This window comes from Amblyomma maculatum, chromosome 10 (genome assembly GCF_055883805.1).
Source record: "Amblyomma maculatum isolate TAMU_Amacu chromosome 10, ASM5588380v1, whole genome shotgun sequence".
NCBI lineage: Eukaryota > Metazoa > Arthropoda > Arachnida > Ixodida > Ixodidae > Amblyomma > Amblyomma maculatum.
This window is the reverse complement of record NC_139353.1, coordinates 160,681,811-160,700,467: the sequence shown is the minus strand read 5'-3', so window position 1 is coordinate 160,700,467 and position 18,657 is coordinate 160,681,811. Positions and strand designations below refer to the sequence as shown.

The 18,657-nt window shown below is 43.3% G+C and overlaps 1 protein-coding gene across 1 annotated transcript in view; it reads right to left on the bottom strand.

The window, feature by feature from the left end:
• Window positions 1-4,158: 4,158 nt before the first annotated feature.
• LOC146177792 (luciferin 4-monooxygenase-like) overlaps window positions 4,159-18,657 on the bottom strand; it is a 68,423-nt gene continuing 53,924 nt past the window's right edge. Inside the window, exons 8-10 of the mRNA XM_084580584.1 lie at window positions 17,099-17,243; window positions 4,757-5,014; window positions 4,159-4,410 (exon numbers count right to left, since the gene is read on the bottom strand). Of these exons, the coding sequence (XP_084436710.1) occupies window positions 4,283-4,410; window positions 4,757-5,014; window positions 17,099-17,243 (531 nt within the window). The 3' untranslated portion in view covers window positions 4,159-4,282. The remainder of the gene's footprint in view (window positions 4,411-4,756; window positions 5,015-17,098; window positions 17,244-18,657) is intronic.

Below are 18,657 nucleotides of genomic sequence, written 5' to 3'. Positions count from 1 at the left end.
CTAAGGTAATGTTGAACAGCCTGGGAAAGGAGCAACTGTTTAAATAGGTAGCGAAACGCTGGAAGTGGTAGCCCAATAAGTCTACTTAGGACAATATTAACCGCAGATCTAGACCATGAAAGGGATGTAACTAAGAGAATAAGATTGGAACGGAGCGCTTTTAGAAGGTACTTACACATTATGACAAACAGCTTAGCGGTATCACTCAAGATGAAAGTGTAAACAGTTATTTCCTATCGGTACTCACCTATGGGACTAAAACATGGAGGATAAGAAAAAGGGTTCTGCTTAAGTTGAGGACAACGCAGAGTGCTATGGAACGGAAAATGGTAGGTTCAACGTTGATAGGGAACGTGCAAAGTGGGACAGAGAAATAACTCAAGTTACTGACTTTTTAGTCGATATCATTACTGCGTGCGTGGTAGAAGTAGGCGGTAGAATAGTTAAAGAGGATACCGGCAAACTATCTAACGAGACGAAAGATTTGATTAGAAACGCCTCAGTATCATAGCATCCAACTCAAAAGACAGGATAGCACTTTCAAAGATATCAAAGCAAATCAGTAAGCTCAAAATGGCTGACATAAGAAAGTATAATATAGGGGAAATTGAGCATGCTCTTAAGAAAGGTGGCAGACTTAACCATGTGAAGCGAAAATTGGGCATAGGTAAAAATTATATGTATGAGTTAAGAGACAAGGCGGGCAACGTCATCATGAATATGGACAGGATAGTCACCGTAGCCGAGGAGTTCTATACTGATCAACATAGTAGCCGAAGTAGTAAGGACAATAATGAGGTAGGAAGTAATGAAAAGCAGTCAGACAATCCGCCAGTGATGAAGAACGATGTTAGGAGAGCTTTAGAAGCAATGAAAATGGGGAAAACAGCTGGGGAAGGAGGATCAGGTAACTACAGACTTGTTGAATGACGGTAGGATATCGGGCTAGAAAAACTGGCCACCCTCTATACAAAATGCCTGGAGATTACAGGCCCAGCATCTTACTACCTGTTATATATAAGGTCTTTACTGAAGTAATCGCTAATAAACTCAGGACAATCTTAGATTTCAACCCAGTAAAATCAAGCAGGTTTTCGAAAAAGGTACTCTACTATCGACCATAAAAAATACCATCCAGCGGATGATAGAAAAATGATCGGAATATAACCAGTCCTTATACATATCATTCATTAATTCTGAAAAAGCATTTGACTCACTAGAGACTTCAGTAGTCATACCGGCATTTCAAAATCAGGGTGTAGACGACCTGCATGCAAAAGGACTGGACGATATCTATAGTGACTGCACAGCACATAGTTCTGCATGAAGAATGTAACAAAATTCCCATAAAGAAAGGTGTTAGGCAAGGAGACACGATTTCCCCAGTTATATTCACAGTTTGTTTAGAGGAAGTACTCAGAGACTTGGAATGGGAGCAGTTAGGATAAGGGTAGATGGAGAATACCTCAGCAATTCACAATTCATTGATGACATTGCCTTGCTAAGTAACTCGGTTGATGAACTGCAAATAATGATTGATGACCTAGACAAGAATAGCAGAAAGGTAGGCTTGAAAATCAATATGCAAAAGACTAAGGTAATGTTCAACGGCCTCGGGAAGGAACAGCAGTTTACGTTAGGTAGCGAAGTACAGGAAGTAGTTGGCGAATATGTCTACTTTAGACAGGTAGTAACCGCAGATCCGGACCATGAAAAAAAAATAACAAGAAGAAAAAAATTGGGATGGAGCGCATTTTGCAAGCACTTGCAGATTATGACTAGCAGCTTACCGGTATCGCTCAAGAGGAAAGTATACAACAGTTGTCGATTACCTGTACTCATCTATCGGTCTGAAAGGTGGAGGTTAACGAGAAGGGTTCTGCTTTATTTGGGGGCAACGCTGAGGGCTATTGAAGAAATTAATGTTAGGTGTAACGTTAAGAGATAGTAAACGTGCAGAATATATCAGAGAAATAACTCGAGATAATACATTCTAGTGGAAATCAAAAAGAAGAAATGGGCATGGGCAGGCCATGTAGTGCGTAGAGAGGACAACCGATGGCTGCTTAGGGTAGCAAATAGGATTCCAAGGAAAGAAAAGCGTAGCAGGGGGCGGCGGCGGAAGGTTAGGTGGGCGGATGAGGTTAAGAAGTTCGCAGGAATCAAGTTGATGTAGTTAGCACTGGAATGGGTTAATTGGAGGAATATGGGAGATGCCTTAGCCCTGCAGTGCGTATAGTCCGGCTTGTGATGATGATGAGTCGAAATCAAGCAGAAATGGATATGGACAGGACATGTGGTGCCAAGAGAAGATAGCCATTGGTCACTAAGAGTAACTGATTAGATTCCAAGGGAAGGAAAGCGTAGCAGGGGCGGCAGAAAACTCGGTGTGTGGATGAGGTTAAGAAGTTTGCAGGGATCAACTGGACGCAGCTAGCACAGGATTGCCCTGAAGTGGCTATAGTGCGGCTGATTATGATGATGATGATGTGTTAGTGCGCACCGGCACTCTGGCCTCCACTTCTCCTTCAAATGTAACCCTCTTATTTATTTACAAATAAACTGTAGGCCATTTTGGCCCAGCGGGAGTAACAATAAAAGAACTATTTGAACATCATGACGAAAATAATATTAACTATAGAAAAAAGAACAAGCAGTACACAGGAAAAAAAAAACATCCACAATTTAAGAAGGGATCAAATTCTAGCCAAATGAGAACAGGAGTACTAATTGAGCCACAAAATTTGATGAATCAAAAACACTATGAACTCTCACTAATCACTATGTGTGAAAAAAAAAAACTGTTTTAAAATATTCTGGGGTAGCAAAAATAGGTGTTAAGGAGCCCTTATATCTGTGCTTTGTGGTTTAGAACTAAAGCGTTCGACATGCTTTGGGAGAATTATTTTCGAGCACCAGTCAGAGTCACGTAAGAAGGCAGGCTGCTAATCGTTCTTCGTATGTTTTGTTTGGGGATATAGTTTAGTTTCATCGAAGTCAGAGAGTCCTGTCTCCAATTTTGTAAAAATAAATCGCATAGGTATCGTCTGAATATTTTCTATCTGCTGCATATCTTTTTTAAGGTGAGGACTCCACACGACATATTCCAGTTTCGATCTTATGCGTACTTTATATATCGGAAGTTTAGTCCACAATTATCTCCCTCTGAATTAAGGTACCAACATTCCGTTTACGGATCCCTCCGCTCTCGCCATGACTTTCTACTTTCAAGGAAATTCACTTCCTTTTATATGCTTACTACCCTTCCGTGATGTCGACTAGCATGACTACGACGCTAAACGCAGGGAATGGGCTTTAATGTATGTTCCTGTAAAAGTGAAACGATGAGAAGTGAGCTATACATTGATGCCCGGTACTGTAATAATACCCGTAAAATGCGTTACCTTTACACGCCGAAACGACCAGGACCAAGCAGTGGAATGAAAAATGTGTCCATTATGTAGTACATTCGAAGAGGCAAAAGTGATGTTCGGGTAGGGGGTGGGAGGTAAGGAAACGGTTTGATGGATTGCCAGAATAAAATTCGCATCTTTGATATCCGGCTGCATTCAGCTTTATGCACTATTGGTCCCTATTTCCTTCGGTTGGTATTATAATATTTGAGTTCTTGGGTAGCGTGGTTTATTATTAACTTAATAAATAAATTGGTCAGTATCTGACGCATGTTTTCTGTGGAAAACCGAGCCGCGCCGTAAGGGAAGGTAGGATGGTGTGAGTGAAAGTGAACAGAGAGAAAGAGAATATGTGGGGTGGAGGGCAGCGAAGTAATTTCGCCTTACTCGGGATCTTTAACGTGCACCGACGACGCACAGCAATGGACACCTCTTACATGCTCTTGGATAATAACTTTAATCATTCAGCATTGTGCCCACATTATGAGAACTGCTTGGTATTGCTTTAGTACAGGTAGCATATTACGCTTTTTACGGGATTTTTTCCCATAGCGTAAATCATTCGCACCTCTCCTGCAAAGTTTCTGGCTGCGGCAGCAATTTTTATCTTTGGCTAAATAACATGAACGTTCCATTTCGAATGTTATGAGGATAACCATGCATTCTTTATGGTTGTGTCTTGCCGGTGCTTACGATATATAGCATGCTGAATAAAATGACAAGATCTACGTATTCAAAAATGCTATGTGTACAGAACACGCAGTTTCTGGCAACTTTATTTAACCGAAAACTTCATACATAATTGCTATGTACCTGTTGTCAAAACATGGTGCGATGGCCGCATCGTTATGCTCAACATTGCGAGCGGTTCAATAAACTTTATATTTTCCGTACATGGCCTTAAGCTGAAGCTTTATCACTTTGCCATTCGCGTTTCGGGGCAAACGGTCGACGAACACGACACCACCATACAAGTGCTTGAACTTCTCGGTTTGATCTGAAAAGCGAAAAAGAAATATGTATTATTAATGGCCAGAAAATATACAAGTCTAAGCTAGCAATGAAATTTTAGAAATTCCTTTTGCGATATTGGCTTATGATTTTTCTGATATTCTCGTGAAGAGCAGCACAACATGCAAGAGTTTACGTAAGTGCGCGGTCATGAGTTATGAACAATACCTCTCGTGTGATACGCTCGATGGACCAAGATTTTAAAGCTCGTCATTTAGACTAGCTTTGCTTGCTAACTCTGTCTTGATTGCGCTGCTTTCAATTCGCATGATTATAAATGGGAACACGAGATGAACAAATAAAACATTGACTCAGCTGACACCCTTACCCACCTGCAACGAGAGACTTGAGCTGTTCTGCGACTTCGGTTGAAGCTGTCGACGTATTCCGGAGCACCACGAAGGCAGCCGGGGCGTCACCGTATCTGGTGTCCTCCACGCCTACCACGGCGGCGTCAGCCACGCTTTTGTGGCTCTGCAGCAGGGATTCCAGTTCTACCGAAGAAACCTGCTGGTCGAGGCACTTGATCATATCCTTCACTCGGTCGACAAAGTAAACGCGGCCGTCTTCGTCGTAGTACATGATGTCCCCTGCGCACGGTAGGGAACAGGTTGAATGGGCGTGTTTTATGGCCTCTTGTGAGGGCCCACGCTGTCATGTTTACATGCTACACAATGAGTCGCAACACAAATGACCGACATCTAGTTGATGTGCAGTATTTTCAAAACATGGTACTATAGATTATTGTGCAAAGCTGCAGTCCAAAAAGAGGAATGTGTCTGTGGGTTGGGCTGAAACAAAATTATTGTTTCAAAATCTCGACATTCTAGAAAGTAAACATCTGAATAGTTAACTTCGAGCCTGCTTACATTTCATGAACTCCATAACTGCACTCATAGTATAGAAAAAAAGTACACTGACACCTGCATAAATTGTTGCAGATTTAGGTATTCAAAAATGAAAAGTTGGAACAGCGCAGCAACGAGGACTGCCACAAACCCATTTATAGCTACTCCGGCAGACCCCAAAGCGTAGACGCTTTAAGATATTAGTTATACACATGAAATTCTTTTAGTCAGCGGTGTCAGCGTGCCGCCGCCGGCCTGGAATTTGGAATGGAGGATTACATGTAGGCAGCTAATAAACAAAGTTATGTGCGCTACCCCCTGCTGCCTACATGCTGCACCGCCGCTCGAATAGGTCACTCCTGACACGGGCGAAGCCAGTGGGCGGCCCGAAGGATTTAGTGCTCTGACCTCTTAGCCCGCGAGGCACGTGCCCATTCCACGTGACGAGAGAGGTTTCGTAGGGTATACCTCCGTTAAGTTGGAACTGAAAACCAACACACGCCGAGAACAGCCCTACCGGCGTGTAGCGCGCGCCAGCTCTATCCGCTTTGCGTATGCGCACAGAGGCCGGCGCGATCCGAGACTCCAATTCCTCTGTAGCGCTCGTGCTGCACCGGTCAGTGAGGACTGCATAGTATTTTCCTACAGTCATATAGCATAATGCTCAGTCATTGACGTCATAAATAAGTTCTGTGGTCACGGCCAGTCATGTGATATGAATCTGATAAGGCACAAAACTTAAAAGTTAATGTAGCATCTTGTGAGTTATATCTAGCTTCACGCTCAACATGTGACGTCACGACTGCATCATGATAACAAATGCTAAGTATTAAGGATCCTTGAAAAATGAAAAGTGGTGAGACTTGAGCTCACGCGACAATGAAGTGTTATATTAATTAACTGCATAAAATTGTTGACTTCCCATCCTATTCACAAATCAGTTTCGCGTGATTCAGGATGACTTCCAAGTGTTGTGGATGACACCCCGGAATCACTAGGATTCAAGACAACTTAAAAATGTGACGTCACACGTGAGTCACGCGACAAAGGAGCGTCGCGTAATTGAGGATGATTTGCAAAATGTTGTGTGCCGCCAGAGTAACCCGGCAAAATGTCACGTGATTAAGAAATATCTGTCGCAATAGACGCTAGTGATTTCGCATTTCTGTACTAAAAGCAACTTCAGGGCCCTCGAAACATTTTGGGCATCATCCACTTCTCAAACCCAATTGGTCACGGCGCCACGCTGACGCGGACTGTGTGTCACGCTTCGGTCTACCGAATACAGCCAGGAGCGACGACGTCCTCAATCACTTTCTATCTTTCTTCTCCGTGGCACTTTCCAATATTGAGAAAATTGAACAGAGCAGTGAAGAGACCATTCTCTTGAACAATTCTTCGTCCAAGCCTGCACGTCTGCGCCTGAGAATTCGTTCGTCGTTAATGAAGGCTTAAAACTATTCGGTGGATGGTGCCCGCCTGCTTCTCGTCGTTTCCGCAAACCTTCGGGGCGCTGTCCTTTATGCCATTCACGATGATGATGATGATTTGGGCTTTGCCCGTACGTACTTCCACACACGGCACCAATTCTATCGGCCCTCATTAAACAAGGCAGTACGGTAGTACTTTGCAAGTTGCATCCAGTGCCAGCAGTTCAAGCGATCACCTCGCCTGATACCCTATTTGAGAAAATTGGCATCGACTTGCTTGATCCATTCCTCAAGTCAGTAAACGGCCACCTCTCGGTTATTGTACTCTGGTTATTGTATTATTGATACGTAGAAACCACTGCTCTACCTTCTGACAGGGCAGGAGACGTTTCCGTCTTCTGGCTGCGCTCCGTCATTCTTCAGCAGGGCACCCCTCGAGTAATCATCAGTGACCGTATTTGTCAATTCACTGCCGATCTCGTCGAAGAGTTACTCCGTCTATGCCACTGTGATTATTAGCACTCTACATCCTATCATCCACAGACGAATTGCCTCACAGAGCGCCTAAATCGCTCCTTGTCGAACATTTTGGTGATGTACTTTGACCCAGACCATAAGAACTGGGACACAGTGCTGGCTTTTGTCACCTATGCGTACAATACTGCCCAGCACGAGAAAACCAGGTTATTCGTCGGTCTTTCTTTTCTACACCCGCTGCCCACGCAACTTTCTCGACACTATGCCACAAAGAGGAAGAGCGCCGACTTGCCATCCTTCGGCATCCTCGAGCGACTCAGTGACATAAATTACGGTATTTTTAAAGTTAATTTTCGCTGAACCGGGAGAAGTCATACGTTGTGCTCAGAAGCAGGGGGATGAAGATGATGAGGTGGAAGAGTGGAGGCGTGCGGGCTGAGTAACTGACCATTTTGGGGCGTCCCCATACCTTTTAAGTAAAATGACTTTGCTCAATTGCTTCTTCGTAACATTATGAAAAAGAAATTACACTTTGATTTGGCATCAGATCCTAACGTCCAAGCCACATTGGGGCTGTCACGGATCTCATATATAAAAAAAAAATCTTTATATTCAAAGTTCTGCATACATTCAATCGAAACGGCCGCATGTTAATATACTTATCCCCAGCCCTCTTTCTTTCTGTGCATGAAATAAAATAAGAATGATGTTAACGACCAATGTTTATTCATTGCTAATTGATATGAGTTCAACAATAGGCCCCGCGACATGCCGAAACCAGAGGAAAGTACCTCTCCCTGGCGTAGCCGAGCCAATTTCTTTTCAATTCTAGTCCCTTGCCGTCAAAGTAACAGTTATCGTAAGCGCACACAATTTATACAAAGCTGACCGAACGCATGCCACTACTATGTCATCCTTAACTAGCTTTGAATGGCCTGACTTGCTGCCTGCAAAGCTTTCACAGTTCTCGGTTTATACTGCCAAAAGAAATGACCTGTAAGAGGGTGCAAGAAAAAGTCCAATAATGTACTGTGCCATCCCCGGTAATTAAGTAGCGTGTTTAAAGCCCATCCTATTCTGCCTGAATAAATTAACAACTTCCTGATAGCCATGGGTAAAATCAAGCGCCTGAAAAAAACATCAGGTAATCATAAACATAATGAAAGCTTTTCGAAAAAGACCAAGTGAAGTTTCAATAATAGCTCTATCTACACGCCTCAGAAATATAATACTAAGCTTCTGTGCAACCCGTAACCCAATGCAAACACCAGATGTTTGAATGTAGTGTTGAACATTCCACCCGAAAGCACTACACTAAAAATAGAACCACACTGTTTCAACTGACACACTACATCCTGTTGTGAAATTGAACTCGTCGTTATCTTGTGTCATGCGCTCTTTGGCACACTTCATCTGCAATGAAAATAGAACAACAGTACGTTTGCGAACCCTTCCCCTTTGTTGATCCTGTAGATGCGTGACTACAGGAACCGACAGCATTGCCAGCGCTACTTAATGTACAGTGTACCACGTATGCCGTTGCAGCAGTGGTCCGCCATAGCAAGAAGATGGATCAGCGGTCGCAGAGGGCGCGGAGGCAGCCAAACAGGCGACGTCTCGTTTTCTGAGGAACAGTACGCTCAGGCGCAGCCGCCAGGTCCACAAGTAAGAAAAATATGACGAAGAAAGTGCTTACCGCTAATTTTGTGCAACAGATGATGGAATACTAGTCAACTTAGGAATACCAGGTTTCATTGGATAATAAAAGCAGGTCATCAAAATTTAAAGCAGCAGCGCTTTAAAGTGAACGATTGGGTAATAACCGTACTCTATTAGATTTACACAAGTAGAAACGTATCTAAATTTAAAGGAAACGCAATTTCTTCATAATGTTGCCATTTAGGAGTACTCCTTTTTAGCGGATATGTGCCAACTATATTTAAAAAAAAAAACGACATAGGCACAAGCGCGAAATAGCGATTTCATAAACAGCTCATAATTGTAAAACAGCGGGAACAACGGTACACAAGAAGGAGAAAGACACGGGACGAGCGCTGACTCCCAACCAAGTTTTTAATGCCAACACTGGACGCTTTTAAGGGAAATATAGTACATTCTACGTCACACTGAAGTCGATAAAGCCAAAACCATAAGGCAGAGACACATGCGACACTCAAAGGTCACCAATAAAAGCTATCTCTTTTTCATTTAGGGTGACAGATGGTTTGCTTATACATTTTGATTCTTGATTGATATGGAAGGCTTCCATTATTTCCCGCGTTGTCTGATCGCAGTCTTGTAAAGTATATCTGCTCTTCGCCAAAAGGCGGTGCAAATTCCCTTCTTCTTTTTCATTGTTTCACACTTCTTGCAGTGGCTTACCGGGTAAAATAGTTCCTTGTTGCTGTCTAGATTATGTTTTGTATTCGAGCAACCTTTTATTTATGCAGCGTCCCGTCTGCCCAATGTAAGGGGCTTCGGAGGAGAGGGGAATCTTGTAAACAACTCCTTTGCAACAGGCGACGAACTTGTCCCTGTGTGCGATGCCACACCCGTTCCTTTTTTCTGATCGCTCCCTCTCCTTTTGGAGTGCCGGACAAACCTGTTTAAGTTTGATGGGTGCTGATATGGCTACATTCACATCGCACCGACCGGCCGAATTTTTTAGACCGTGGGTGATGCGATGCAGGTATGGAAGAACAGTAACCTTTTTCTCCTTTCCCCTCGATGGTCAGGAGTTTCCTGAGTACCCTGCTGGCTCACCCACTTGAGCAAACGAGAGCAGGCCTCCGTGACCGTAAACATTGGATACCCGGCAAGCCTTATCCTGGAGAGTTGTGAATGAAAACTACCGCTGTTGGCAGGATTTTGTCAAAGAATTCTGAAGGAAAGATCTTACAATGCTGTTTTTAACTATTTTTGAATGACCTGAGTGGGAACTTAGGGGCGCTTTTTTTGATCCAGGGTTATACATCCAGCAAATATGCCCGCGGAACCGAATCGTAGCCATAAGTCCAAGAATTGCAGCTCGTCGTAGGATGGTGCCTCGAAGGTGAATTCAAGGCCTGAACCGCAAAGTCTAAAGACGTGCAAAATGTCATTCATGCTCGCTGTCAAATCACAACTGTCCGTAAACACCAGGTAGTCGTCCACAAAGCTCATGGTCTTATGATGCATTCCCTATAGTTCTATCTCGAGGTCCTTATCTAAGTACATGAGAAAAATTTCACTGTGGACCGGGGCGACACTGGATCCGATACACACTCCTGCTTTCTGTGAATAAAGTTTTCCCTTGCAGCCCACGACAGTCGAACATAGGAAAAGCGGAGTAGTTCTAAGAAACTTTCAACTGCCAAAGCCCACTTCATGACAAAGTCTAGCTCATCGTTGTCTACTGTAATACAATATTTACACGTTCCAACACTTTCTCATGCGGTAGGCTGTAATAGAAATCCTTGACGTCAACGCTGAAGGCTACACGGCTTCCTGGGTTGCGATCCTTCAGAAAAGACGCAAGAGCAGCCGAATTTGGAATCCTTAATGGGTCGTTGAAGTACAGGGATGAACGGTGTTGCGAAAAGAGTGACACATGCTGTTGCCACGTGTTCTCTGAGACGATGGCCCTAAACGGAATTTGAACGTTGTGTGTTTACAAGGTTCAATTGTGTTTACAAGGTTTTTAAAAGGTGTTCTACAATTATGAACGTCTACCAACTTGCCCAAATGAGCATTATGCTTATTCATAAACAGCATTTCCCTGCGGTCGCATGTTTGGTGAACGTCTGACATTGTTATGCGTAATTATTATACGTTCGGAGAAATGGGCCACAACCATTCACAATTTGTGCCTAAAATTCGTGATAACCGAGGTTTATGGTTCAGAAAACTCCAAACATGCACGTCGTGGAAATACGACTTTATATAAAAAGTGCAACGAAGAGTTACGAAGACCCTTCACACTTTTTAAAAAGAAACTACGCCGGGGTTTTGTTGTTCGCAAATCCAAAGAAAATTTAAATATTACATTCTATACAACACCTAACTCTTCCATGCCAGTTTCGGTACCTGGGCGCAGTGTAGTATTCTTGCGACAAATATTTATCATAAACACCCGTTGATACGGACGTGCTTCATAATTAAGCGATTTATACAGGCAGCCCTTCGCAGATTATGCCACAGGTTGATCGGGAGTGCGCAGAGGGGAGGTTAGCAAGCGGTTTTCCAGCATCACAATGTGCTAGAACTAGAGTGCTTGAACTTCATCCAGCTTGACGCGCATGCCATCTCACAAGAATAAAGAAAAGCACCGGAAACTGTAGGAAATTTCAACCGACAATCTAAATTTTCATTTGTGTGCATTAATGTAGTTAATATATCTGAATGTGTCTGAATTTAAACTAGTAACAGCAATTATGCGACCATGAATTTCTCTACTGCACAAAAGTGCATAAGCTGTTATGTATATTTGATGTACATGTGATGCCCACGTGTGCGGATATCAAAGTCCTCGCCCTTCCCGTTTTCCGGCCTAGCTGTTGCAATAATTATGCGGCTGAAATATACATTACTACGTACGTCCTCAACTCATTCGCCTCACTGTGTTGAATCAACGGTGCACAGCATTGATGAAATATTTTGTGTTAAGTTTACTTAAGTTAGAACGAATTAAGTCAATAATATCAATTAACGAGACGACAGGTGCAGAGAGCAAATAAAGCGGCAATTTTCGAGAATGTCAGTGTGTCATTTGACGCTCTTCGCCAGCAGAAGTATGCGCTCTGAGGTCTTTTTGGCTTGGTAGCTTTCGTGAACAACTGTTATAAATACTCATTAAAAATCGATATCTTGAGATTTTTAATGCCAATAACATCTTCATTTTTTATACTTATAAACAGTAGGAAATACACTGCCGGAACCTTACAAGCTTTCAAATTTCACAAAAAATAACAGGATTGCTCTTAGCTACGCTTAGGGGCTTGATGGCGAAAGCCTTTACTCCTCTTTTACCTCTTTCCCCTAAATTTTATGTCTACGTCTGTCCTATCTGTATCTTACATGTTGTGTACTTGTTATGATTTCATTTTTTCTTTCTTTTCTTTGGCTTCGTTGTCGGCAATCTCGACGTCTAAGGACGCCTCTCTTCGGCATGTGCGCACGAAGGCTTAATTTTCCGAGAGGGGAAATTATGTCGACGTCCGAACCCATTGCGCCGTCTAGCTCGCGCACACATCTCACAAAATCTCGCGAACAAATCTTGAGAACACGAGATTTTCACCATGGACGTAGAAGGGCATTCGGCATACACTTAAAAAGATTTTTTTAGCTTGCACTTTCCTCAGTTTCCAGACAATTGACTGGACGAAGCTGAACTGACGTATTTACAAAAGCGCTTTCCGTGCTCTTCGAACTTTGTAATCCAAGCAAATTTTATTTTCCCATTATCGACTTTCTGAGGATAGGTGTCGAATGTCCAATTGACGAAAAAGCACGATTATTACAATGTAAGCGACTCACGTTCGGCCTCTGATCCGCTGTTCAACGCTTCATGTTTCCTAATGATCCCGTCTTTATGCGTCTCCTTTGATATGTACCGGCTGCTTTACAAGTGGTAGATACTTTTGCATACGACACTTTTTATACGCTTTTCTCTTGAAGGGCACTCATTATTTCAGTTATACTTGCTTGATGCGCTTTGTCCCAACCTTTTTCTTCTTATTTCGCTTGCCTGGATCTGCTGCTACAGCCTGTTTTAAGTATAGGCGCACGACCTCTGCCAACTTCCAGCCTCTTGGTACCTATCCTAAATTGCTGTTCTATTCCCAGACTGTTGAAGTTTATTATATATTTCTGTTTAAAATAATTTTGAATCCATTATTTGTTTCTTTAGGTCATTAATATTAGTTTTCCTTTACCCCTCGTGTCTTACGTCGCGAGGCGCTTTCAGCGAATCGCAGATTTCTAACCATCATCCGTAACTTTATCCGTAACTGTTCCAATCCATGTCCAATCCATTCCTCTAAAGGGCCTGTCACACTAGCACGACATGACGCCGATTTGGTCTGCCAACAGCGCGTCTTCCTGATGTCTGCGTCTATGTCACACTGCGCCGACGGAAACAGTCGGCCGACAGTCGGTGTCGGCGCCGCGTCGCTCGCAAGACGGCTGTCGGCCGACGGTCGCCCAACTCCTATGTCACACTAGCCAGACAACGTGGGAAACCTCCCCACCGACCAGACCCTCTCATTCTCACTCTCTTCTGGTGTCATTATACGTTCATTTTCTTAATCCTTTTATTTTTTTCTACCATGCGAAATTCTCCTTTCTGTAGCTACTCCCTGTCTTGTTTTTCATGGTTCATTCTCGTAACTACTTAAGGAACGCTTAATTTTAATTCTATTTCATATATTCGACCATACCAAAACAAGCGCCTCAACAGTCGTGATTATAAGCCGGGACTGAATAGTGCCCAGTATTTTACGGCTCTGGTTGCCGGATCAGAACGTCAGTGTTCAAAAAATAAAAGCTGTCCACGGTGAATAAGAGACAGTGTATATTAAAAGCTAAAAAAAAAAATCTGTCCTGGAATCGAACTCATGACCTCCTGTTTGATTGCCAGCTGCGCTAACCACTGCACCACAAAAACTAGGCCTAACCGGTGCTTTCAGACATACAGTTAATACAAAGACTCTAGAGGGAAAGCTGCCCGTTCAGTTATGGTGGCTAGCCACCATAGTTCAGCCAATGCATTCGAGTAGTGACCGCGTGATTGCCGCCATCATCACACTGTTTAATGGTTGCCAGAGGATTTTTACTTGCTAAATCAGGCACATGAAGATGGTTTGAAGTTGGCAAAGTAGATCGTGGGAAGATGGCGGCGTGCAGTTCTCTGGCGGCTACTGTGTTACTGTAGAGTAGGTGCTGTAAACAACGGCAGAATCGTCGCGTCTGGAGCATTTCTGGTGGTATGTTGCGTCGCGTACCTACTGTAACATCACATAGGTGTCCTGCCTCTTCCGAGTTGTTATCGTAAGGCGGGCTATCCCTGCAATTGTTACGCGCTTCGCATGCATTTCGTCTGTCGAGGACACATGCATCTCCTCTGTGCCCGATCACATGAAAACACGTCAGAAATTTGCTTTGGCGCAAGACGGCGACCACAGTATATTAACAAAAAACAGTGACGAATTCCACAGCTAACGGCCCTTCTTGGTCTATCCGGGAGTGCTGCATACAGCAAATGTCAAAGGGTGCTCGTGTGTGTTTACTGTTGATTTGCCTTGTGTGCGTTATTTTTATTTTGTTTCCTTTTATAAATGTCAAAGGTTTCTTAACTCCTGTGGATCTTGTGCATTTTTTTACCTTGCGTTTCGCATAGGATGAAGTCGACGTATCTTTTCTGGCGCGGGACGATGTCGCAATGGGATTATCTCACCACAGCATCATCTCCAGCCATTTTAACAGCTGTTTGTTCTTCAGTATATGGAGTAGCAGTTATGAGAAATCAGAAATGCGCTAAATAATATCGTCTTTATTACCGCATTTATTAGCGATGCAATACATTACTCTAAAACAAATTTAGATGCCACTGAAAACACTCGATCATTCACCATTTAAAATTAGCATAATGTGTCCCCTAGCAGGCTGGGGAAATGGCGATAAGGAAGCTCAATATACTTAAAAATAAACAGGATCATAATGGTTTTTGTGCATCTCATTGCAAGACATGCACACAGTGGTAAGGCATATCACTGAAGACCTTTTATTCGAGTTGCAGCCCGAAGTTAGGAACTGAGCATTTTAGTCATCTCATATAGTGTGCAATTTCACACCCATGTAGCATTAAACGAGATCATGCAAGTATATCATAATAATGATTCATTCATGGAATGCCATGATGCATATATGGGCCTGCCAAAGCCAACAGAAGGCTTGTAGGGCAGTTTTTAGCAGCGCAAGACAAGTCTGAGCATACATATGCTGTCAGCTGACATAAAAAAAAATAATGTAAAACTAAAGATTAAGCAGGAAAAAAGAAAGAGGAGAACGAGAGGGGAAAAAATCAAGCATACAAATCTAATCTAGCATAACAGGAGCTGTTGGCGGGCTAGTTGGTGAATGTCTACTGTAGTCATGTTGAAATGCGCTCGTCCCGTGATACGTGTTCCTCTTACTTTTGTGTCGTGTTTGTTGCGCATTTCAACATGACTAATCTAGCATAACTTGACTTGCTTGAAAGAAAACTCTAGTTGGCACAGGTATAATTATGAACACCTATCATGAAATTTGCAAATATAAAATGTGGCACGTCTACTCACACGTGAAGCGATGTGCCGGATCCTTTTATAGCTGTTGCCTTGCATACAGCGCAGGAAGGCGCCATCGCGATGCATGAAAGAGCAAGCACCTGTTTGCTATAAACTTCTCGTTGTTTCAAGAGTCTGACCTCGAGGCGCTCGAAAAGTGAAATTTGAAACCGAAACTCAAAGGGCGTCTGCTACGTCTGCTCGCAAACATGGTTTCCAATCGTTCTACATCATTCCTTTACGACCAAGAAGGTGCCAAAGATCATATAATGTGCTTGAAACTTGAAAACATTGTATAGAAATTTCCTACAGTTGTGTTATCTGCAGCGGTTTTTAAAACTTTTGTTCGAACCTTTATTCATTTTTGACGCAGTGAGCAAAAATTGTGCTGGCCACAATGAGAAATTTGATGATGGCGACCAACCAGTGGGAAGCTCGTTTCCCTGCCCAGCTTTCCCTCTAGAGCCTTTGTATTAACTCTATGCTTTCAGAGGTTAAGATAGCTAATATGCTGTCTTGCAGTGTGAAAGTCGCGAAGGCAGTAGGAGCGTTTACCGCTTAACTGACTGTCCAGCTTGCTGAGAGTAAACTGCAGATGGTTTGAATCATGCCGTGTTGTGCAGTAACAGATAAAACTTTCGGCGGATTTCGTAAAACCCTAGGCGGATTTCACAGGGCTGGCCGCGGGGCTACGACTGCTGTTGGTTCTGTTGTACAGTGTAAACGCAAGTTCAGCGCTTTTTGCGCACACAATTCTTGAAACACATTGAATTATGGAACAAGAATTTATTGCGTGATGCGTAACATAGCGTTGAAATAGGCTTGTGAAGTAGCGACGCAGCGACTAGACGTTATGACTGTAAACACAACGATCGAAGTTCGCAGGAGGATCGGCAGCTCTAGGCTGGCTTCAGGAAAATAATCACTTCTTTTGATAATTTCTTTGTCACGCACTATGTTCATTTCGCACCATTCTGTGCTGTTCGAAAACGCCGAAAGATTGCTCACGGTCCCAGCGCGCGCCGCAAATATATGCGCCCAGAATTCACTGCCGTTGATATTCCACGCGCATTCGGCGGCCCCGAGTATACTTTGGCGGCTCACGCTCGCGTTTTGGTCAGGGATTAGGCGTTGATTCTACTTTTTTACGTATAATAGTGCTGAAAGATATTCGCCGTCGACGTAGTGTATAGAGTAGGCTTTGCGTTTCGAGAAAGTTTTTGCTCGGCGGCCGATCTCGGAAAGACTCGGTCACCGACAGTCGTCAGACTAGTTTTGTCGGTGTCCCCGGCCTCAAAGCCTGTCACACTGGGAAGACATTTGGTTTTCGGTCGTGTTGGTGTCGTCGTCGGCCTAGTGTGACAGCTTGGTCGGCCGCAGACACGGTCGGCCGACGAGTTGGCCTACCGTCGGTGTCGTTGTCGGGTCTGCGTCGGCGTCGTGTCGTGCTAGTGTGACAGGCCCTTAAGCAAGCGGTGAAAACCACTGGCGTCATTGTGTCTGCTCAGCAACATTCTTTATGGGGATTTTAGCAATTTAATTATTACCATTGTAATTGACAGAAAGGTTAACGTAAGTTATTTTTCATTACACTCCACACAATAAGGCTACCTCACCTGATCTGCACCATCCGTCGTCATCCTTCAGCTCTCTTGTGAGCTCGGGCATCTTGTAGTAACCCTTGACCACACTGGGTATCCTGAAGTACAACTCGCCGTACTGTCTGGGCCCAACTTTTTCTCCGGTGTCCATGTCGATGAACTGAAAGATTGCAAATTATTTATTCCTTTCTGATTACGACGCTGAACACAGCGATAGGTGTCGCCTTGTTCCTTGTATTGGGTGGTACCTAAGACGTCCTCTAATCTGTTAGACCTAGTCTTCGCTGCATCCTGGCTAACGATAACAACAATCGCAATTTAATGAACTGGTTATTAGCATACCAGTGCGTGGTAATGAATCTGCAATGGTAGCGAATTTGTGACCATGATGCGAAGCTGAGGTTCTTATATGCTGATGGACTAAGTTTTGGATTCATCGGATAGGGCTTCCTATAAAGGTGTTGGCTGTAAAGAAATATAATGAGAGACATTTAAGGTTACCTTTTAAAAGAAAATTCCGACGCAGTTAAGGCAATTTTACTCTTAATTTTACCACGTTCCTTAATGCTGCTTCGTTATATGAAAGTTCTGCCGGGTACACACACACACACACACACACACACACACACACACACACACACACACACACACACACACACACACACACACACACACACACACACACACACACACACACACACACACACACACACACACACACACACACACACACACACACACACACACACACACACACACACACACACACACACACACACACACACACACACACACACACACACACACACACACACACACACACACACACACACACACACACACACACACACACACACACACACACACACACACACACACACACACACACACACACACACACACACACACACACACACACACACACACACACACACACACACACACACACACACACACACACACACACACACACACACACACACACACACACACACACATCGCACATACGTATACACACACACACAGATATATATATATATATATATATATATATATATATTTATATATATATATATATATATATATATATATAAGCAGATAAATGAAGAGGAAATGAGGGAACTCGTTATAATACATGAAGGAAAGAAGCCAGCAGTCGGCGAGGCCAGGGAAAGCATTGGGGATTGTATTTTATGTATTTTATTATTTTTTTACTTCGGTAATCACATAAACTAGTAATGTAATCTATTGAGGGGAAAGATAATCAAACACAAAGTAAAAGGAAGAGTCGAAATGTTGAGGGCGGCGCAGGTGAACACTCTCAAGGTTCGTATACTGGCAACATCAATACCCAAGAAAGTAGCAGCTGGGACAGCGGACGATGTAGCTCAGTTGGAAGAGCACCGGACGCGATATTCGGAGGTCGTGGGTTCGGTTCCCACCATCGGCACAATGTTTTTTCCTTCTATTTTGTGTTTAATTATCTTTCCCCTAAACAGATTACATTACTACATGATGTGATTACCGCACTAACAATACAAAAGACATAAAATACAATGTCTTATATATATATA